The sequence below is a fragment of the Sardina pilchardus genome, chromosome 20 (assembly GCF_963854185.1).
Source record: "Sardina pilchardus chromosome 20, fSarPil1.1, whole genome shotgun sequence".
Taxonomy (NCBI): Eukaryota; Metazoa; Chordata; class Actinopteri; order Clupeiformes; family Clupeidae; genus Sardina; species Sardina pilchardus.
In genome coordinates, this window is record NC_085013.1 from 28,489,283 (window position 1) to 28,512,640 (window position 23,358).

The window sequence follows — 23,358 nt, forward strand, 5'->3', positions numbered from 1 at the left end:
GTGTGTGTGTGTGTGTGTGTGTTGCTAGGGTCCTGTCCTGAGAGAACCAGAGGTCTGCAGCCGGAGCCCGAGTCGCTGGTTGGGTCCTGATTTACTCAGCGGTGACATCATGGAGACCACAGCTATTTTTATTGGCTGGGAAGCAGCCAGATCGCACCTTCACTGTTCTCCAGCAGCCTTGAACAAACCTACAAAATAAAAAATAAACCACAACAAACATAACACCATCAAGGACAGTTGCAATGTATGCACAGCCTCTGGACATGTCAGATGTATAATGCAAAATGGATTTTTGCCACTTTTTAGAGAGTCAGGATAATTGTTCAAATAATGCAAACACTTGACATCAGTGCGTGGTACATATCCGTTTTCTGCGTGCAGCCTTGTTTTTTGTCCCCTGCGGGTCATTAATATGAGTGTGTTTGGTGTGTGTTGTGTTTGTCATTAGTATGAGTGTGTGTTGGTGTGTGTTGTGTTTGTCCATGCCATGTGTCAGGGCTCTGAGCGCGAGCTGGCAGCCCGGGGGGGTAACGTCATCCTGGGGCTATCTCCGTGCCGGCCACTGCGGCCAGTCGACATGATCGGTGCACTGCACGCTGATTTTAAATATAAGGACCACCTGTTGGAGCAGCCTCATGATCCACGGTCCTCCAGGCCCCCCCCCCCCCCCCCCCACTCTCCACTCCGTACCCAGGGACGAGGGCTGGCGGGGGTTGGGGATGTGCTGTTCTTCCTGGCTCTCTGCCCAGCAGTCTCAAGTGCTTGTCACACGTTGTTTTAAAAGAGTCACTTACCACCAAACAGATGATGTCACCTTGCGTGTGTGCTCTTCAAACAATTACGACAAATTAACTCTTGGAAACGAAAACAAACACAGGCAGCAGTAATCTGAGTGCGTTATTTATGCAAGGGCAGACTGAAAATATGACTGCTGGTAAAGGTTACCAAAATACATTTAAATATCGACGCAATCCCATTGACCTATCCACTTTGGTGCGCTAACAATGGCTTGATCAGCTACTTAGCGTTAACAGGCTACTGTCCAGCACGGCTCCCCGTTATGAAAGGCTTTCTCTTTGTCCTGTGAGGGTGGCCACAGGGAGAGGTGGTGTGTGCGTCGCGCACAGTAAACGGATGCGCTAATTATGGGGACAGGAGCCTGTAAAGGACATAATGAGGCGCTGTACACAATGACCAGAGGTGGGAGCGGAGAGCACAGAAAGCCCTCCAGCACCCCAGCCGTCCACTATACGGCCCTAATGAGGGGCGCGCAGCCCTTTCAGACCGGGTTATACATTAGCTTTCTATGTAAGGCCTGTGTTTTGTGATGATAATGACCCCTCTGCTTGTTGATGGTGATGAAGATGGCGGTGAATGCCGATGATGTTGGTGAAGAGCAAGTGCATGGTGTTGCGAGTGGCAGTGGCTGGCCAGAATTCAAAATTCGATTAATTATTAACACTATTATTCTTATTCTTATGATTACTTCACATTATATAGCCCTCTAAGAGAGATTCAGCTGAATGCCCTGTCTAGCAGGGCTGATTTTGCTTTGGGTGTTAAGTGTTGGCTTCTTGACAGGTTGCTAAAGTATGCTGGAGGCACCATGCGAGTTATGCAGCCTCAGAGCCCAGAGTAAGTGACTTACTGCTATCTATATTTCATATTCCATATTTCAGGCTTTCTGCAAATACTCAGGATGAGTTTATTTTTGCACCCTGACATCATACCTCACAGAGCATAATACATATTTGGATCATATCGGTTTGCCAGTGATGTTCAAGGAACATTTCCTAAGTTACAAACGCACAGCCAGAAACAGAATCAAAAGAATGGGGGGTGGGCACACACACACACACACACTCACACTCACACTCACACTCATACTCACACACTCTCTCACACACACACACACACACACACACACACACACACACACACACACACACACACACACACACACACACACACACACACACACACACACACACACACACACACACACACACACACACACACACACACATACACTGCACTATGTGAGACAGGATGGATATGACACCATCTAGTGTTTGAGCAGAGATACAGTGACATAAGCTAGAATGCTCTGACATCATCATAAGCCAGAATTGAAGTATTTTAATTAAATAACAAGATCAGGGTGGCAACTTAGTGGGCCAATGAACACTCCCTCAAACCCATTTCTCCACAAACAATAAACCCTCCAGTGAAAAGACTTTTGACTATAGGGAACGCAAAAATAGGCTATTGCGAGAGAATGTAAAAGGGTCTTTAAAAATAAATTCCCCACCTCTGAAAAGATAATTCCCCCTCCATGGTCCTTTAGTACCCTATAGATCAGTGGCGACCAGTTGAGCAAGAGTGTCTTCGCATGCACACACTCCAACAATAGGCCTAGTCTCTGTCCTTAGCTTGCAAATTAATGGGCAAATTCATTTTCCTCATGGTTGAGTTTTATGAGGTTGCTTTTTCCCTAGGTTATTCTTGGCTAGGACTTTCCTGCAGGGCAGTTCCAGTGCATAACCCCCCAGGCCAACTATGTTGACAGACAGGCCACAGATGTGACAATAATTTTTACAAAATAACGAAACCCATTTGGAAAAGGTCTAGCCTACTCTCTATCTAACGTTTCGGCACTTGGCCATGGGCTACTATTTGTTGATTTACACAACACACACATACATACATACATGTAAGTTCAGTTACAAATGGGTTTGCATAATTCTGACATTTTAGTGTCTCTAAATAAAATTTCGGCTGTAAATGGTCGTCAGGTCGTATGGCCATTGGTCATACCAGAGGCAGCTGACTGCTCAGTGCGCGGCTCGAACGAACAGCTCAGTACGGAAGTCGACAAATGAAAACAACAGCGCGGGGCTGATGGGAAGAGTCGGGAGTAAAAATGGCGTCTCCGAAAACTATACCTAAGGATGCACAGGTAAAAGACGTTTTAATACATTAGCTTTACATTAATGATGGGGGACGTATCAATTCCAATAGCAGTTCTACATTGTGCATCAATTTGTGTTGAATGTATTTGTCCTACTCTAAATATTGACCCGCCGGTAACGTGTATAGCTATCTATGCTAACTGTTAGCCATTGTTGTCGTAGTAATCATTAAATAACATAGCCCATACGTAGTGTACACAATAGGTTGATGGATAGGTAACATCTTTCGACGTATTCATCTTATTTGCATTGCCTCATTCATGTGTTGTGGATGCCTTTGATCTGTAAAGGTAGCAACAAGCTAGCACCTAGCCTACAACATTAGCCTTCCACATTGACGTCGGTGGGAACATGTCAGTGCCAATGATGGGCTACTTCAACTTCTCGTTAATGCGTTGCATGTAGATAACCATTACTTTCCCCCTTTTAAGGTTATGGTTCAGATTTTGAAAGACATGGGGATCACGGAGTACGAACCTAGAGTTATCAATCAGATGCTGGAATTCACCTACAGTAAGTGAAGTGTAACACTTGTTGTGATCAGGAATTACTTGCGCTGGGTTTGCATTCGTTACAAGTGAAGACATATTAGGCTATAACGTGTTATGTATGGCTTCTGTATAACACATATGGTGTTTTATGCTCTCAACCAGGATATGTAACAACCATCATAGATGACGCCAAAATCTATGCTACACATGCCAAGAAATCTAATGTCGACGCCGATGACATCAGACTAGCCATCCAATGTCGAATGGACCAGTCGTTCACATCCCCTCCTCCACGAGATGTATGTAACATATTTCATCTGGGTCAAAGTTAATAGAATCATTGAATATGCCGTATTAGGTTAACACATCTGTAATAGCTGAACTCAAGAAACAATGTTGGAAGGGCTTCATTGTACTGCTGTCTATCTATTCTGCAGTATACTTTACTGCTAAATGCCAAAAGTGCACGCTGTGTCCTCCTCTCAATTTGCCAGGATAGAAAGAGAATTTCTGGCTGTGTAATCTTTACACCATTAACCAGCATGTATCATCTCTTTGCATCACGTTTCCCCGCTGACTAGTTCCTCCTGGAGGTTGCTCGGCAGAAGAACCAGACTCCTCTTCCTCTCATTAAGCCCTACACAGGCCCACGACTCCCCCCTGACCGATATTGCTTAACCGCACCAAACTACAGACTCAAGTCCCTACAGAAGAAAGTAAGTCCAGGCACACTGTGTTCTGCCCTTCAGGCAGTAGTGTTTTTTCTTGTTGTTGTTGTTGTTGTTGTTTTTCTTGTTGTTGTTGTTGTTGTTGTTGTTGTTGTTTTTAATACACAAACACAAAGTCTGTATACAAATAGAAGCCCAGAGTGGACTTGCTCTTAGTTCTTCGTCAGGGTTGGTGGTGAGTCACTGACATGGAATGTAGATTTGTCCCAAAGAGGCATCTCTGAGCACAAAGTTATGCCATTCTGTACGAGTTATGTTTTGAAGCAAACTACTCCAATGCCCTTTTGAGGAAGGGACATCTAATGTTTATGTTAATGTTGTTTTTCATCTCTGTGGTGTAGGTGACGTCCTCAGCCGGGAGAATCACGGTCCCGCGTTTGAGTGTCGGAGCTGTGTCCAGTCGGCCGAGTACTCCGACTCTCGGTGAGGGAAACTTTACATTACGTGCTTCAGTTTAGGCCTGCACGATTTGGGGGAAGTATCTGATAGTGATTTTTCTGACAGATATGGCGATATGATTTTGATTCAATTCATTGATTCAGTTAAATATTCCAAATGACTCTTTAAGCTGTACCACATCTGATTGGTGAGCATGTCTAGTGGATGAGAACAACAGGACTCCTGATTGACTGGGAAGCTCACCAATCAGAAGTTGCACAGTGTAGGAGGATATGTATAAATGATCTGTAAAATATGTCACATGCAACCATGCTTAAATTCTGCTCACTGCACATGTATTATAATGTATTATATAATAAAATATTCAGTATTCATTATGGAATGCTGAGCTGGAATGATGTTTTTCCTGATCATCCTATTTTTTAAAGCAGGCCTATCTACGGGCATGTCATTTGGCTACAGGGTTTCCACCGGAATTATACAGGGCTTGTCATCAGATGAAATGTTTTGCTGCGCGTGAAAAGCTTGCCGCTCCGTCCTACATTGCAGTTGAGACACCAGCAGTGTGTTTGATCAGTGCACTTCTCTCCTGTGTGTGTGTGTGTGTGTGTGTGTGTGTGTGTGTGTGTGTGTGTGTGTGTGTGTGTGTGTGTGTGTGTGTGTGTGTGTGTGTGTGTGTGTGTGTGTGTGTGTGTGTGTGTGTGTGTGTGTGTGTGTGTGTGTGTGTGTGTGTGTGTGATGTCACCAGGCACGCCCTCTGTTCAGACGGTGGCCTCCAAAATGGGGACGCCGGTGTCGTTAGCTGGCCAGCGTTTTACTGTTCAGATCCCCTCCTCACAGGCTTCAGCTGTGAAGTCAGGTGAGCACCAGAGACAGAAGGGCTTCATGGAGGTGGAGGCGATGATGCAACGACTGACTCAGTCCTGTAGTGATTGTCATTTTATGGCGATTAGAATTGCATAATCAAAATTTTGAATCTCAAAATCACCCGATCTTATATATATTTTTTTGTTTGTTTGTTTGTTTGTTTGTTTTTCTCCAACGCAGCCACCCCATCCACACCAACAGTTCAGAATGTCCTCATTAACCCGTCAATCATAGGCTCCAAGAACATCCTTATCACAACCAATATGGTGTCCCAGAATTCAGCAGCAGACTCGGGCTCCCTGAAGAGGAAGCACGAAGATGATGACGACTACGACACCCTTTGACCTTCTACGTAGTGACATCTAAGTGTTCTGAAAGCAGAAAATGTTTTGTACATGGTTTCTTAAAAGATGGCCGTCTCTAGTCCTTCAAATGTTCCTGTTGAAATGGAAATGTATCGTCAACCATTATTTCGTCAGATCCCAATCACTGAGTGAGGTTATGAACACATCATCTACACCCAATTTCTTTTCTTTTCTGTTTATATAAATAAATTTTGGGAAAAAAATACTTTTGGACGCCAATTACTTAAGAATGTTTTATTGAATTAGCCTTTTGTATGCATACATATTAAGATGCCATTGGTGTCTCTGTCATTTTGGGGTTTTATCCAAAACTCAGGACCACCATGACTTAAGACTTACACTGAAAGACTGACAGGATTTGCCAACGATTCTTGAAAGATTGTAGACTTTTAACTAATGCCCCTCATTCAAGCTTCACTGAAAAGACTACAATCTTTCAAGAATCTTTCCCAAATCTTGTCAAAGTAAGGTAAGGTAGGCTTTAACAAGGTGGTGTAGTGGTTAAGGAGCTGGGCTAGCATGCACATATGCGGGTGGTGGCGTAGTTGTTAAGGAGCTGGGCTAGTATGCACATATGCGGGTGGTGGTGTAGTGGTTAAGGAGCTAGGCTAGCATGCACATATGTGGGTGATGGTAGCGTCGTGATTAAGGAGCTGGGCTAGCATGCACATATGTGGGTGATGGTAGCGGTTAAAGGGACACTTCACCGATTAGCATTAAGCTTTGTATCTTTAAAAAAAAAGTCATGTTTTGAATGGTCGTGCATCATTCCCTCAGTTTGCCTTGAGATGGGAGAACTACGGATTTCAATGTTGGACTTCCTGCTTTCAATGATGTAAAAATCATCATTTAACATCATTGAAAGCAGGAAGTACTATTCATAGGTTTCATTGAAATCCGTGCCTTTAAGCAAGGCACTTAATCTTAAATGGCTGCGAGAACAATGTAATCCCTTGTAACATAATTGCCATATACTGTAAGTCTAGTCACCTTGGACAACCGTGTCTGCTAAATTAATAAATGCAAATATGCATTACTGTGACGGGCCTTCTGAAATTCTGCTATCAAAAGCACAACCACTCACAAGCAGCCACCTAGATTCAGTCATGTTGACAGTGATGCAGTTCAAATGGGTGGGTGACATTCCAGGCCTGAAAGGAAGGTGCATACCGGTAGCACTATTACTGTTAAGGGAGATTTTAACAAAAAAAGTGTCTGTCAAATATATGGGAAGAAGCTCAGATATTAAAGAGAGATGTGTTAAGATGTGTAAATACAGGACTAACATAGAACTAGAAAAGCACTCTGAAAGCGCAAACCTCCGTCAAGCGAAAACATAACCGTCTCCTGGATCCAGACAGTGCCATGGATCACTCCCAAAATGTAATGGTTTCTTTCTTGGGTCATTTCAGACCTTTCCTGAACATTTCACTGAAATCCATCCATAACTTTTTGAGCTATCTTGTTAACAAACAGAAAAACAAACCCCGATGAAAACAACCTCCTTGCTGGAGGTAAAAATAAGAATAAATGTTATCATACAGACAAAATGATCAAAGATGATGAAATAAAGTATTTTATAATCCTTTCAAAGCACTTCATAACCACTGGTGTTAATGCAGTTGGGTGGGCCTTCATAACCACTGGTGTTAATGCAGTTGGGTGGGCTACGGGCATGTTGGAAAGGAAGTAAACACAAATGATGCAGTCAATGGTTGAACAGCACAGGGTTTTAACTGCTGACTGGTAAGGCCATCTTGACCAGCAGCCTTCCTGCTGTTCAAATCACCAGCTGTACAATATTCAACTAACTCATCACCACTTCTCCTTCTACCATTCTCCGTGCTCAGTGGTCAATATACCTACTCTGCACAATATTTATGGCCTATGGCGCCCTCTGGTGGACAAGCACTGGGACAGTAGATACGGAGAACCTTGTTTACTGAGTCGCTCAAACAGCCACATCATATGAGTGATTACAACTGCCATTAAATGTTCTTATCAGTAACTATTATATACCAGTATCAAACATTTTTGTTTTCCTGCAAGGATTTTCAACTAGTGTTTTGCAGCCTACTGTGGTCTGTGAGGGCATTGCTGATGGTCCTTGGTCATGGATTCAATGTAGTTCCAATGTGGGAATCAGTAGTTTTTATGCAGTGGTGGTTGCTCAGGTTATTGCTTCCTAAGTCAGAATGATGGTCTGTAGGTCACAATCAGAATCAGAAAGTCCCTGGCCTGTTGAACTAAAGCAGACCTAGTGGTTTCAGTAGTCCACAGGCCCCACAAAGAAAGATAAACTTAGTAATAAGAATTATTATTGAGAAAACAAACATTTCCATATACCCTGTTAGGCATATTATGGATTGTTCTGGAATGTTCTCATCAACATTATACCACTTCCACTTCAAAATATAAAAATAAAATCGATGACAAATAAGGCAGATAACCCTCAAAATATCAACTGTACATAGATATGACTCAAGGTATCTTTATCTGTAATATTATGTATTGTGTTGTTAGTGTCAATGTTATGTGTATGTACAAATTAATAGATTTTTTGAAGAGTTTATTTCTGTTACCATGTATGTTCTTTGGCTTTAATGCCAAAACAAGGTTGATGCTTCATTGCCATTTCATACACAAAGGCAATTCACTTTGCTGCAAAAAGCAGAGAATAACAATATAAAGGTATGTGGGATAAATAATAAAATCTTTATTATGACCGTTGAGGCCTAGTAAACATGTTGAAGTGCCAGGTAGGCCTACTAAAGGCTTGTCAGACACTTGGTACCTCCACTCCCATAGATGGCGCTTATTGATCAAAATAAATTTGCTCTCCGTACACTTGGGCGGCTCGGCCATGTTGAAATAAGTCGCTCTCATCCAAGCTCTCAGAGCGAAGGAACTGCAGCCCGCCATTGTGTAGAATCCAATCTCTATAGAGAGACAGGGCACTTGGCTAACTCTTAGATAGACATTTCGTAACCCTGCCGAATTGATTTAAAAAATAATTTAAACACGCAGGCTCCAGGGAGAAAGAAATGTCAGCCAGCAGCCTTCTCGAACAGGTAAAGAGAGTCACTTTCTGAACTAATACGAGACCAAAAATTCCACCGAGACGTAGCTAGCTAGCTGGCTAGGTAGCACCAGAGCAGCAGTGACTCTCCCTGTGTAGTGCAGTAGGCCTGACCACCTGCTATAGGACTGACTGGTGAATATAAATTTCTTTATTTATTTTCCCTTCTTTTCCTCTCATAACTCAAACCTTCATGAATCACCTGGACCCAATCCAGAGACCGAAAGGCCAAGGAAATAAAGGTAAGTTTTGTTTTTATGACCAGTTCTTCTCACTACTTATCCGTCCGTGTGCGATGGAGACCTTAGGTTTTGCTTGCGCTGTTCAATGATAACCACTAGCAAGCAAGCTATTGAAGGCCCGTATTCTTTAAAGCTGTTTTTGATAAATTGACTGAGACTGTCTCAACGATACCTATCAGAACATGCATTTTCATTCCGTTATATTCTCGATGTGAACAATGTCCCCACTATATTCTACGAAATGGCGTGCTATTTATGTTCACGCTCCAGGAAGCCAGTGAAGTTGGGCTAGCCTGCTAACGGTGCTAGCGATAGCTTCGTGATAAATCTAAGGAAGTGGACTTGGTGATGCATGTTCCTTAGCAAGCTAGCCTACAGTCTGGACGGGAAATTTGAGACGGGTGTCAAGGGATTGTGATAATTTTCTACAAAGTGATAAGCGAGTGAAGAGGGTCCCATTTTGTTTGTCATAACAAGCTTCGGTTAGGTTAGTGCTCAATATTTTAGTATAAACACGATTAAATGTTAAGCGAAGACATCGGCTATGTGACGTTTACGTTACTGTAATTTAGTTCAGCGCCCGGGAAAGACGCAACCACTGCATGCCAACAGCGTGCTCCTGACTGATCGTAAATCATGCTCACCGTATTGGCTGTCTTTCTTTAAAGAGCCATAAAATTATATTTCACCTTTGGATACTCGCCGTCTGCTTTCAAATGGGCACTCAATACTGAAGTTAATATGGAAGGTAAATTAGCCTACACGGTCAGCTACGTCAGCACTTCAACACACGAGGAACTGAGGAGCGCTGTCGGTCAATAGCAGTTTCAAGAAACAAGTTGAATATTTTTATTGCAGTTTTTATTTTATAATCTTTAGCAGGTAGTTACCTACGGTATCCTATGACGCAATAACTAATTCAATACCCTTACTAGTGGCGTATAAGGCTCCACGTCTTTAGTCTTTGTAGTTATCCTTGTTGTCCACTTGTCTAATGTATGTTGTTTATTTTCCACAGTGCAAAACGGGACGGTCACACAGAAGGACACGTTAAATGATGACGAGTTTGAGCCTTACCTGAACACTCAAACCAGACAGGTATGTCCAAGTCAAGTCCTTATTGAAGACAACATGTCAGAAACCGACCTGTATGTCCAATGATTTTACACTGATCAGTTAGACCAACATGAACACTTTTTATGTGTATGTTAGTTTAAGTGATGCACATCCATGGTTCAGTGCTTATCTCACTTGCATGCATTAATGTTTTCTTATCTCATCAAGTGAGATGGAGTTTAAAAAAAAATCCAGTATAAAATTCTGGAACTTTCCTGAGCGCATCACAGCACCCATGACTAAGCATGTGGTTAAGTCATGGCAATGTAATGAGGGAAATATTTTATTGGATGCTCCATGGTGGTGGGGGCGTGTTCACAAGTAAATGGGCCAGCGTGGGTATGAAAGGGACTGTTTTCCTCCCGCCATGGAATGTCATCCTTTTGTCATGATTCTGTTGCCACGACCACAATGCAGAAGGGGATGTGTGAACCTGCTCTCGCATGTAAACTCCTTTGTTTAGACATATTGCTATCGACATTAAATACACTGATAAAGTGATAATGATGATATCACTTGGCAGACTAAGCTGAAGATGGATGCTTGCACACCGACATTTATTACATATTTATGTCTTTGTTTGTTTTAAGCCACTCACAGTGTTTTAAATATTCAACATTTGGTTTGATAGTCAACGTTTGGACCCTGAACATTTTCAGCAGTTATCCTTTTACTGGGTTCTCATTGGCCCCCTCTCTTTAAGCTCTACAGTACGTTCAGTATGTTCCTTGGTGTGGTTTCTGCTGCCTCCATATGGTAACATGCCTCTCCTCCTCCTCCTCCTCCCCGCAGAGCAATGCCTACACGGCCATGTCCGACTCCTACATGCCCAGCTACTACAGTCCCTCCATAGGCTTCACGTACTCGCTGAACGAGGCGGCATGGTCTACCGGCGGAGACCCCCCGATGCCGTACCTGGCCTCCTACGGACAGCTCAGCAACGGGGAGCACCACTTCCTGCCGGACGCCATGTTCGGCCAGTCCGCCGGCCAGCTGGGCAGCAACCCCTTCCTGGGGCAGCACGGCTTCAACTTCTTCCCCAGCGGCATCGACTTCTCGGCGTGGGGCAGCAGCAGCAGCTCTCAGGGACCGTCCACGCAGCAGAGCTCGGGCTACAGCAGCGGCTACGCTTACGCGCCCAGCTCACTAGGGGGCGCCATGATCGACGGACAGTCCCCCTTCGCCGCCAGCGAGCCGCTCAACAAGGCTGTGGGCATGAACAGCTTGGACCAGAGCATGGCGGAGCTCAAGATCGGCGGCGGCGTTGGCGGCGGTGGTGGCGGGGTCGTCGGCGGGGTCAACATGGCGCCTAAGGTGGTCGGCTCCGGCCTCCCCGGCGGACCCATGGGCCCGGTGTCGGTTCCTCCCGCGGCTCCCCCGGTGTCCATCGCCCCGGCCAAGCCGGCCTCGTGGGCGGACATCGCCAGCAAGCCGGCCAAGCCGCAGCCCAAGCTCAAAAACAAGGGCGGGCTGGTGGGCGCCAACCTGCCGCCACCGCCCATCAGGCACAACATGGATATTGGCACGTGGGACAACAAGGGCACCATGCCCAAGGCCAGCACCCCGCAGCACGTGCCCATGCACCCCAACGGCCAGCCGCCCAATCAGCCCTCCCCGCAGCCCGGCGCCACGGCCGGCGGGACTCCTCAGCTGCCCATGAGTAACGGGCAGCTGATGCACCCCCAATCCCAGCTCGCGCCCCACCAACTCCCGCCCAATGGCCAGCAGCAGCATCAGCAGCAGCTGCATCAGCAGCCCATGGTGTCCCAGCAACAGCATCAGCAGCAGCAGCAGCAGCAGCAGCATCCTCCGCCTCACTCCCAGCCCCCTCCCAACCCCCAGTCCTCCCAACCCACCCGCTGGGTGCCGCCCCGTAACCGTGCCAACGGGTTCGGGGACGCCGGCGGGGGCCCGGGCCAGTCTCCTCCGAGCGCGGGAGGCGCGGGAGCCGGCGGCGTTCCCGGGATGCCCTCCTCCGAGCCCCACCCCGTGCTGGAGAAGCTGCGCCTGGTCAACAACTACAACCCCAGGGACTTCGACTGGAACCCCAAGCAGGGCCGCGTCTTCATCATCAAGAGCTACTCGGAGGACGACATCCACCGCTCCATCAAGTACAACATCTGGTGCAGCACCGAGCACGGCAACAAGCGGCTGGACGCGGCGTACCGCTCGCTGGGCGCCAAGGGCCCCGTGTACCTGCTCTACAGCGTCAACGGCAGCGGTCACTTCTGCGGCGTGGCGGAGATGCGCTCGCCCGTGGACTACAACACCTGCGCCGGCGTGTGGTCGCAGGACAAGTGGAAGGGCCGCTTCGACGTGCGCTGGCTCTTCGTCAAGGACGTTCCCAACAGCCAGCTGCGGCACATCCGCCTGGAGAACAACGAGAACAAGCCGGTCACCAACTCGCGGGACACGCAGGAGGTGCCACTGGACAAGGCGCGGCAGGTCCTAAAGATCATCGCCGCTTACAAGCACACCACCTCCATCTTCGACGACTTCTCGCACTACGAGAAGCGTCAGGAGGAAGAGGAGAGTGTGAGAAAGGTAACTGGCCGCTGCCGCCTGCCCGCACCGCACCTGGAGATTATGTGCAGTCAAGAGTTGGGCTTAGACGTGGCACATATGCTGAGATTACCTGCTCTCCGTGTGGCATAGGGCTCGTTCTGTCTGAAATATCATCTGAGATTACCTGCTCCCCGTGTGGCATAGGGCTCGTTCTGTCTGAATTATCATCTGAGATTACCTGCTCTCGTGTGGCATAGGGCTCGTTCTGTCTGAAATATCATCTGAGATTACCTGCTCCCCGTGTGGCATAGGGCTCGTTCTGTCTGAATTATCATCTGAGATTACCTGCTCTCGTGTGGCATAGGGCTCGTTCTGTCTGAAATATCAACTTAGATTAATGTTCGTGTTCTTGAAAGAAAAAAAAAAAAAAAAAATCTGAACCATGAATACTACTACTGTCTGAATTGTGAGGATTTGGGTAAATGACACAATGCACTTTGTTTACAGTAATTTCCCGCATATAAGCCGCATCGTGTATAAGCCGCGGGACAGTGTTTTATGCAAGTTAAAAGAAACGAAACCATATTGATACCACATTAACTGTCCCTGTGTATTAACCTCATAGCTGAAGAAATTTTGCTAGATCAATGTATAAACTGCGGCTAATAGTCGGGAAATTACGGGTAATGCAAATTTTCTGTTACTAGGTTATTCTAAGTAACTTGGGCTATGATGGTTTATTGTGATTCTAGTGCATACTTGGTTGTGGGTGTGTGTGTGTTCCATTACAAACGAACAAATCAGGCCATCATCTGGTGGCACAGTGAGTACAGTATTAGGAGTGTGTTCTCCTCCATAGCTGCCAGAAATGTGTATGCAGACCTGACCTGATATTTACCCTTATAGTTTGAGTCTTGCATGCTCCTTTAGGGAGTTTGTGTTCTGATTTTTAACCCAAAAGTCAGTCCGATTTCTTTTATTTTCATTAAAGGCGTCCGTAAAGCCTCATTAGACTGTAACCAATAAACCCTCTGAATGTTCACGCGATGTAGTGATGCAGAAGAGGAGGGTGCAATCGTGGGTTGCCTCTGCGGGCTTCACTTTGACGAGCATCATGTCCATATTTTATTTAGATGCTGAAGGGTTTAGAGCGATCTTTTGATGTCAGCTCTGGCACCATGTTCAATCCAGTTCAAAGTCCATTTATTTGACACTTCACAGAAAGTCCTTGAATTAGCAGGTTTCTTTGAAGAAACTTTTTTTTTTTTTTTTTAGACTAAATTATAGATCTGAGCAGAATGTGAATGAACCTGAGAAGCTGAATCTGGAAGTGTGTTAGCAGCCCGCAGCTCTGCTCCAGAGCCAGGCATTCCCATGGAGGGCTCGCTTTGGTGTGTGTTTATGTAGTGAGTGGGTAAACTGCCAGCCATTTTTGTCTTGAGACCCAACACACGTGTAGTTCTGGTTCCTTGCTGAAGGGGGTGCTCTCGAGCTGAATAATTCCTGCTCCCCTTTTCAGCTGGTCGGTCAGGTGTTGTGACACATGAGCCGGTTTGCCATTGAAGTCAGTGTTTGCTTGTATTACACTGTTTTGTGTCCACATTTGAATGTTCAAAGGCCGCATCTATTATTTAAATTGGTGAATGGGTTGCATCTGAAAAAACGGCAGCATCATTTCCTTAACAAAGCAGTTCTCCACATGTAAAGGATTTTTTTTTTACATTTATTATTACCACAAATGATTTAAATTATTTTATTTTGCCATGAGCATGGTCAGCCAAGTTATTGGAAAACAATGAATCATGCAGTACCTGCCTCCCATATGTTCAATGCCGTCAAAAAAAAAAAAAAAAAGTTGAGACTTGACTTGGCACTTGGTCTGTGTGTGTGTGTGTGTGTGTGTGTGTGTGTGTGTGTGTGTAGCTGGGCTAGTGTGCAGCGTCCAGAGAAGTTGTGGGCTTGACTCCTGGCTGCCCCTGTTGTGCCCTTGAGCAAGGCATGTTAGCCTATCTTGCTCTGGGATGAATGGTCCTTGTATGTGAGTGGCTTTGATAAAAGCGTTAGCCAAATGAATAAGTAAGGAAGGACACCACCATTTAAATGCCCCTGTGCTGTGGGCAGTGTGTTGTGGTCAGCGTTGAACACAAAGGAGCTCTCTCTCTCTCTCTCTCTCTCTCTCTCTCTCTCTCTCTCTCTCTCTCTCTCTCTCTCTCTCTCTCTCTCTCTCTCTCTCTCTCTCTCTCTCTCTCTCTCTCTCTCTCTCTCTCTCTCTCTCTCTCTCTCTCTCTCTCTGCATCTGCGGTCACCTGCTGACCTGAGCTGAGAGCAGTCACAACACTCGTCCATCTCATATAATGGATTTCTTTAATTTATTGGTTTATTATAGTTATTTACGAAATTAAACCCATGAGATACTATTGCTCAGTGCAGTTGATGGTAAAGGCTCTTTGCTTGTGTTTTGAACGGCATAAGGATCAACACGGGGGCACTTGCGCTGTCGCTAGTTTGGAGTTTTATGCTGCAACTCCAACTCCAGTTTAAAACAGTGCTAAACTCCACTAGCAACAGACTAATTGCTTGGGAAAGTCAGCAGGTTTCTAGTGGTGTGTGTATATATGGTGGTCATCCGATCACAAGTAACATTGGCTCGTTGATTAGATGCTTTTGTGTTACTTTTAACTCATACATAATGTATATGTTCCCATGTATACTAACTGCCAGTGTGTGTGTGTTTGTTTCAGGTGGAAGTTCAGACTGGGGACCCTTACACCAGTAACACCAACAGGGCCCACTACAGAATGCAGGTATTAAACAACAACAAAAACAAATAAACAAACACCAACCTAGTAAACAAACCATGAGGCAGTATGGCAGTCGACTCATAGGGGTCGTCTAGAAGAGGTCCTGCTATATGTTCGGTGAGGGCCAACGGCCGTCCGCATGTCCTGTTATAAGGAATTAGTGAACGAGGGTGGCGGCGCAGAACTCCCCGACGTGCAGCGGAAGAGTTTCCGCCATCTCGAAGGCTGTCCTCCCACTTATCACCCGGTCGCCACCATAGGCAGTAGTGATGGCTTTATGGCGCGCACACACCATAGGCAATAGTCATGGCTTTATGGCATGCAAAGGAAACTAGTGGTTCAGTTTAAAAAGAAGCCGACTTGTTCAGTTTGTCGCACATCTTTCTTTGGCCCTAACAGCGATATGGACAGTTAGCTTGTTTACAGTTGGTTCCATAGTTGTGAAGCCTGCTTCCAGGCTCAACCGGCATCATACTATGGTTGTTATAGTTACCATTCATAAGGATTGATATGGAATGGTGATTAAACTATGGTTGTTATAGTTACCATTCATAAGCATTGATGTGGAATGGTGATGTAACTTTGTTTCACCAGATCTACTTCATAGGTGTCCGATTATTCAGAATTAATAGCCACCCCACTGGCCAATCAGAGAAGAGTATTTCTTCTCGGAGGGTGATAAGGTGCTTATGTTAGGGTGCAGTTGTGTGTCCGACTAAATGTGTTTGAGTAGAGGGAGGCTATGCTTGGACTGCTCCGTCTTGGTTGTCACTGCTTAATGATTTCAGGATTACCATCCCCTTGATGGTGAAATGTAAATAGAATAATATTAATATAATAATATTTTCTTATCAAATGCCTATTTCGCAGTTTCTCACAAGACCATGGCTTCCTTAAGATAAAGTACTTGGGCCAAGGTGCTTTAAAGTAGTAGAGCAGTCATTTGTATCTTTTTTGGTCTGTTTTATATTTAATTAAAAGAAGAAAAAAAAAAAAATTCTCCACATGTGGAATGTCATGGTCTACACATGACCTACCGATTTCTGTATGGTGATGCAGGTTTCTCTTAAATTGACAGCCTAACTAGCTTAGTAGAGAAGGAAGAAGTATGAAGATTTTTTTTATATATATATTAATGTATTATTCCCATGCAGTGCAGTACTGCAGTACTTGTAGGTAGTGAAATGTCATGGAAAGTTCATTAAAGGTCCTTGAAAAGTCATGGAAAGGTTTGGGAACGTGAGCTCCCGGGAAGAAACAAAATGTTAGTAGTGTGTACACAGACTATGAAACAATACGTCAATAGTGTCGAACCTTTTGGCACCTTTAATTTAAATTATCCAGAATTGTAGATTTTTTAATGGTGTCTTGTCTTTTCTTTTTTGTCTCTCTTTGTAGGATCGCCAGGGACGAGTCAAGTAACAGTCACCATTTTGGGCAAAAGACTGTGATGGCCCTGCTTTTCTCCTGTCTACATCCAGATCTTTTCACCAAGTCTGAGGGGGAGAAATACCCAAGGATTTGAAAAAAAAAAGAAGACTCTTGATTTCTGTTGACTTAAAAGACTTGGAACTTGTAGTAAAAGAAAAAGAAGAAAACCATTATTCATAGGACTTGAACGACTTAATAATTCTATAGGATCCTAGGTGAACCTCGTGTTTTCCTTTTTGTCCCACCCCTTTTCACCTTCCTGTTTCTTTGGTCCTTTTTTCTGTTTTTCCATTTTTTTAAGAAATCATCTTCAGTTTTTACAGTCCAAGCAAGGCAAGGCTTTGCTTCTGTGTCACACAAATCTAGAGAGGAGTTGTGTAGTGTTGGCTCACTACTGCCCTCTTCAGCATGGGCAGGTTGTATCATTTCTTTGTAACCCCCACCATCTCCCCATTGGAGATTGAAGTAACCAATCCAGAAGCAGAGTTGGGGGTTTCTCCCATCACTTGTAGTGGATGTTGCATCGTTGGGTAATTTGACGATAACCGTGCACATTGTGATCTCCTTTCAAACGTAATTCTTTTTTTTTCTCTCTCTTTTGTCCTTTATCACTCCCGCCTCAGTCAGATGGCAACACGACAAGAAATGTTTGACATTGTCCTTTGTTTATCTTGTGTTTAAGAGAAGGAATTGGTTTAAGGAAAAGATTTAAGTTGGCGTTGGTCATTGTATAATTTGTATGGTATGCGGAAGTGTCCTTGTCGGCAGTCTTCTGAGCGTTTGGGTTCCATTCTCCTCTCTCTTGGGCAATTTAAAGCGTTGCCAGGGGTGCTCTCCTCCTTCAGTTTTGTTTGTTTTTCCTCTTCCGTTTCTTAAGTCTGCATCGGGATGGGTCTTGCTCCAATTCTTTCTATTAATCAGTTCAACGTAATAAACGTGTATACCCAGCAGAACGTGTGTGTTTGTGTGTGTGTGTGCGTTCACCTTTGTTTGTGTAGTTGTCTTGCACTACATTTTGGTTTTCCCTTCACTCTGAAGAAAAAAAAAAATGAATGCATAATAATTCAATAACAACGCCCCTGTCTGTGTCCTGTGTCCGCTCGCTAACCTCCTTTTTGTACACCTGGTTCACCACGTCTCGCACTCACCTGCCCCCCCCCCCCCCCCCCCCCTTTTTTCATTACTCTTCTCTTCCCCGTGGTATCATGTCATTGCACAGGTTCTTAACTTCTAGTCGGGTTTGCAGTGGCCGAAATAAAGATGCTACGCAATGGCAGTTTGGATGTTGTTTCTTGATCATGGAAGCACCCAGTTCACAGGTTACGCTGTGTCCATCGCTTGATTGTTAGTCCGATTTTATGCCTTCTGTTATCCCCTGCTAAAGTCCTAGATGTCCCCAAGCATGCTGCTCTCAAATGCTGGTAACTTAGGTATGTTTGATCTGCAAATAAAACACAGTGGGATTCAATAAAAGAATCTGTTTCAAGAAAGTGTTTTATATTAAACTTAATGTAAAGCGAGTATTCTGAGGTGGAACTTCACCGTGTGGGCCGTCTCCAGTTCTGCGGCGCCTCGTGGGTTAATTAAAGGAGTCTGACCTTCGACCTTTGATCTGTTCTGGTGGGTAAACAATCTCGCCTGGACTCCACACGAGGTGAAACTTGAGTAAGAAAGGGACGGTGAATTTGAATCTTACAGGCGGCCAATTTTTTTATCATTATTTATTTATGTTTCTATTTTGATTGATTTGATATTTGTTTTATTATTATTATTTTGTACAAGGTTTCGTTTTCTATATTGACAGAATGTGCACTTGTTTGACTTGAGCCTGTGCTCATTTTCCAAAATTGTGCCCTTGATTCACTAGAGTGCACTCAGTTTACAGTAGTATGGTGGGCTCTTTTGAGTGCTTGTTTCAGTAAATAGTGCACTCAGTTTACAGTAGTATGGTGGGCTCTTTTGTCTACAAGGTGTGCTTGTTTGAGTAAATAGTGCACTCATTTTACTAAAGTTTACACAAGAGCACAATTTTGTAAGATTAGTGCACAGTTCAGCAAATGTGCCAACAATTTAGTAAAACGCGCACAAATTCTCCTAATATTCCACAGAATGTGTCACCAGGGTCTGTCCTCTTAGAGCAGATGCATTCTGAGAGGAAAATGGCGGCGGGTCAGTGCATTAACAAAGTATGGCCAACAGAGGGCGACACATCCTAATAAAATGACATGCTGTTGAAGGCTGGCAATTAGATGCTTGCTTCAAAGTACAGTTGCCTATAAAGCTCTCTGGAAATCCTGATTGGGCAAAAATAAGATGTTATGTTATAATTCAGTATAAATGTATTTAGATTATGACTATTGATTATCATCAAAGTGGAGGGTGGCTGTGTTTCTAAATGCATGAGCCTAGTCATCAGTTGGCCCTGTGTGTGTGGTTTGAGAGTTGCTTGAATATTTACCCCCCAAAATGGTAAATTGTGTGCGTATTCTCTTGCCCCCAGATCAGGCCATTGTTGGCTGTGAGGCGCCCTTGCCATATGGGCGCTTATGGAGACGGGCGCGTGTGACGTGCTTGATGTGGGCTGGGGTCACACACGCCGCACATCAGTCTGCTGCAGCCGTCTTGCACAATGACAAACAGTGCTCTCTACGTCTCAGGGTTCAGGATCTGTGTGTGTGTGTGTGTGTGTGTGTGTGTGTGTGTGTGTGTGTGTGTGTGTGTGTGTGTGTGTGTGTGTGTGTGTGTGGGGAGGGGGGCGGCGCGTGCCGGAGTCTGCGGAGACGGCCCTGGCGACCCGTATAGCTCATCTCCAGGGACTCTGGTGTCTCATGGGAGATCCCAGATGAAATGGAGGAAGGGGCGCCATCCTTAAATCCCACAGCGCATTAGTAGAGGGGGTGGGTGAAGGCACATGCGATGCTCTTTTCAGCTCTCGTAGTAATGTCAGCTTTTTGGGGGCAATTTAGGGTTGGTGGTTTGTTTGACACGTCTCTCTGTAGTGTAGTGTAATATTGAGATGGTAGGTCTATTTGCATTATTTCTGATGCTTACACTATTTTAGTTTAATTTAAAAAAAAAAAATAATAATTGAAAACCCTTTGGGACAGACCTGTTAAAATGGCCTGCCTTTCCTGAGAGAGTCATGAAAACCTGTTCTCATGTAGACTACACCCAATAGTCTTTGGTACTTCACCATGATCACCATGATATTGCAGCCTAAATTCGTTCACTGAAGGACCATATTTCTTTGCTATTGGATATGTTCATGGTAGGATCCAAGGATTGTTTTGTGTGAAATAGCCTAAGCTCTGGTAGGCTAGTTCTGACGCAGGCTAAAGCAAAAAAAAAAAAATCTAAATTATGCAAGAATTCAAAAATGTCCTGAGTTCAGAAATATAGTCAGGAATGTAAGGCTACAATTTTAGCCTATGAGCCAGGTATTGATGGCTATATTATATTCTAATATAATCAGATGATGGGTAAAGTGCTAGTTATAGGCCTATCCTGAGGTCCAGTGCATCCTTCACTATTTTCTGACTGATACGTTAGTGGTGTGCAAGCTGTGCAAGGGGACGCAGGGAATGGACAGTCTGAGTAGACTCATCCCCCAGACAGGTGCCATAATGTTGGGCTGTTGGGACCAGCGCCGCCCGTCAGATGCTTTGGAGCTCCACGGTTGTCTGTAAGAAGAGACAGGCTTGATCAGATCATCGTTGGTGACCGGCTTGGCCCATGCACTGGTTCAAGCTATTTATTGATTCGTATGATTATTTCAGCGCAGGAGACGGCTGGTAACCCAACAAAAGCTCCGATCTGATTGTTTGGTTTGGGACAGACAATTTGCCGAGTGGCCTAATTCCGCCTCCCTTGGTCGGTTGACATGTTGATTTAAAATGCGCCATACAGACACCGCCATTACCATAAACGCATCCATCTTCGTCTCCTATTAGCACCGCTTGGTCATGCTTCGCCCGAGCCGTATTTCCATAACGAAATCATAACGGTTTGCCAGGTTGGGTTTGTTTTCGGAACAGGCGTCAGATTTGCTTTGTCGCCTTTTTCTAACACGATAAATCCCATTGCGCATCATGCAGGCTAGCCTAGGCTAGGCCTAGTCTGACGCCTGTAATAAAATAAGCCAGTTTGTTACACTTTCAGTTCGAGATAGGCCTACCTACACTGTATATATTCTCCATTCCTTCCAGAAAATGTTGTTTGGTCGAGGTCCTCTCGATCCGAGATTTGTGCTGCACAATTGCCTACCCAGACGTGGGGATTGAGGGTAATGTAAATATTCAAAAAAATGCTTATAGCGTATAGTATCTTTAATGCTGTTGCCTAGTAGAATAAATGAAGGCCTAGAGCTATTAAATAGCGTGAAGTGTATGGTTTGGTGAAGACGGGAACGGATTGGAAATTATAGAGGGCTATAGGCCCCATGAAAATATCCGATTCATTTTGTTATTAGGCTACAGAAATAAAATCTAAATGCTTTACATAACTAGCTGTTCGGTGTAAAACAATACATACAAAACAAAACAATATACGGGGACATTGCATTTTGAATTTCAGCCTCAGTTCTCTGCACCAAGCCACGTCAACTCGTCTTTGTGTTCAGCGTATCTGACGTTCATTGTCCAAACAGGGGCGCGGACAGACATGCAGCCTGAACTGGCCTACTGCTTAGAGCCCGAATTTAATGACACGCCGCTGGAGCTCAGGGCTTCAAATGAACGCAGTGTCGCCGTTAGTGATTAATATAATGCATTTATCACTTTGCAGTTATTTGTTCGCCTGGAAAGGTCACTGGCGTCGGAAGGGTCATGGCGCCATCAGCCGAGCACCTCGCATTTGCTCGTCACATTGCGCATATTTTGCAGCTTTATTGCGTATGTGAAAAATAAAGATGGTCTTCAGCCTTTCCTAACATAGCCTTCGCCTCAAAGGAAAAACGGCTACATTTCCCAAAAATATTCCCCATCATGCCAAGAGCTATATGAAGCAGGATGATGTCGAATGTAATAGGATTGCCCGGTCTATTTTTAACTAGATCGACAAGGCAAGCTGTCGTTAGGTTTCTGTTTTAAACGTAGGCTATCAAAGGCAAAGTTTGTTTGGGGTAGGCTATTTCAGTGTTGCGACAATATGGCAAAGAGCTATGTGAGGCCTTGGGCGACCGTTTTATGCATTGATTACTAGTCAAATCTAACCTTTAAAATATAATGTTATAGAAAATATTTATTAAAAAAATTCAGGCATGAAGATGGAATTATTTTGTCGAATCCTAGCTCACAACCGCGACAGTAGCCTAATGCGGCGACGTGCAGCTGAAATGTAGGTCAAACCGCAACCTCTGCAACATTGTTTGATGTTTTCGTGATAGAACATGTATTTATAAGCGAAATAAAAAATATCCCGTAGTTGCAGTTTCATACAAATTGTAGTAGAGTTGACCTCTTTAATTCCATTATTATCAGTGTATTGGTGAAACGTGTCAACTCTGTATCCTACGGCCCTCTCTACCAATTGTACGACCTGCGGGGTCTTTTTCTACGTTTGGGCAAATTAAATATTGTTGTAAAAAAATAAAAAAATACTTTACAAGCAACTGGGGAAATGTACAAGGTGGTGAGAGCATGAACATACTTTCTTGCTGATAGAGCTGTAATGCCAACGGGTGTATCATTGAAAATGCTTTATTCAAATGGCAACCTGAGCAGTTAGCAGTTGTAGGCAAAGATGATATTCACAGGACAAATCAAAGCAGTGTGCGACTATCTCTCTCTCTCTCTCTCTCTCTCTCTCTCTCTCTCTCTGTGTGTGTGTGTTTCTGCTAGGGAGGTCATCTGTGTACACACAATCCTTTGATTTTATCAGCCCCACTGAAATATCCTGCACATGGTTGGGTGACCCAGTCCACTGTAGGCAGAGCCACGGTCCTGTCCTGACTGACAGGTGAGTCCAGGTGACGGGTCCCTGCCGGGCAGGCGTGCAGGTACGAGACGCTATACGGCCGCTCTCTTGGCATTCACCGCGTGCCTTAATTGTATTGAAATTAAATCAAGGTCCACTGTGAACACAAAGAGCTCCAGCCAAGTTCCACGCTGCCTTGTCCATCCATTTCTCCGGCCCCATCTCTCTCTGTGCGTGTGCACACAGTGTTTCCATACGTCTGTCTATACACACAGTGTTTCCATACGTGTGTCTGCATTCACTCTCCCCTCTGCTAAGCATGTGCTGCCTTACACATGGATGTTTTGGTCTATACCCTAATTCTTCCTGTGTGTGTGTGTGTGTGTGTGTGTGTGTGTGTGTGTGTGTGTGTGTGTGCGCGTGTGTGCGTGCATGTGTGTGTGTGTGTG

The 23,358-nt window shown here is 44.7% G+C and overlaps 2 protein-coding genes across 2 annotated transcripts; both read left to right on the forward strand.

Moving 5' to 3' along the window:
* Positions 1-2,825: 2,825 nt before the first annotated feature.
* Positions 2,826-6,027, forward strand: taf9 (TAF9 RNA polymerase II, TATA box binding protein (TBP)-associated factor). The gene is made up of 7 exons (XM_062522655.1): positions 2,826-2,959; positions 3,404-3,485; positions 3,626-3,762; positions 4,045-4,179; positions 4,533-4,614; positions 5,339-5,449; positions 5,638-6,027. Exons 1-7 carry the CDS (start codon positions 2,924-2,926, stop codon positions 5,799-5,801), a joined length of 747 nt encoding a protein of 248 aa, XP_062378639.1. The 5' UTR covers positions 2,826-2,923; the 3' UTR covers positions 5,802-6,027.
* Positions 6,028-8,669: 2,642 nt separating this feature from the next.
* Positions 8,670-17,949, forward strand: ythdf2 (YTH N6-methyladenosine RNA binding protein F2). Its single transcript, XM_062522644.1, has 6 exons — positions 8,670-8,893; positions 9,119-9,143; positions 10,162-10,241; positions 11,052-12,803; positions 15,506-15,568; positions 16,964-17,949. Exons 1-6 carry the CDS (start codon positions 8,867-8,869, stop codon positions 16,985-16,987), a joined length of 1,971 nt encoding a protein of 656 aa, XP_062378628.1. The 5' UTR covers positions 8,670-8,866; the 3' UTR covers positions 16,988-17,949.
* Positions 17,950-23,358: the final 5,409 nt, after the last annotated feature.

What these genes read in the sequence shown, in the direction of transcription:
- ythdf2 (XM_062522644.1), top strand. Translation starts at nt 8,867, where the DNA reads ATGTCAGCCAGCAGCCTTCTCGAACAG. An exon ending in GAAAGGCCAAGGAAATAAAG is followed by an intron (nt 9,144 to 10,161) that starts GTAAGTTTTGTT and finishes TATTTTCCACAG; the next exon opens with TGCAAAACGGGACGGTCACA. An exon ending in AAGAGGAGAGTGTGAGAAAG is followed by an intron (nt 12,804 to 15,505) that starts GTAACTGGCCGC and finishes TGTTTGTTTCAG; the next exon opens with GTGGAAGTTCAGACTGGGGA.
- taf9 (XM_062522655.1), top strand. Translation starts at nt 2,924, where the DNA reads ATGGCGTCTCCGAAAACTATACCTAAGGATGCACAG. An exon ending in CTATACCTAAGGATGCACAG is followed by an intron (nt 2,960 to 3,403) that starts GTAAAAGACGTT and finishes CCCCCTTTTAAG; the next exon opens with GTTATGGTTCAGATTTTGAA. An exon ending in GCCGAGTACTCCGACTCTCG is followed by an intron (nt 4,615 to 5,338) that starts GTGAGGGAAACT and finishes TGATGTCACCAG; the next exon opens with GCACGCCCTCTGTTCAGACG.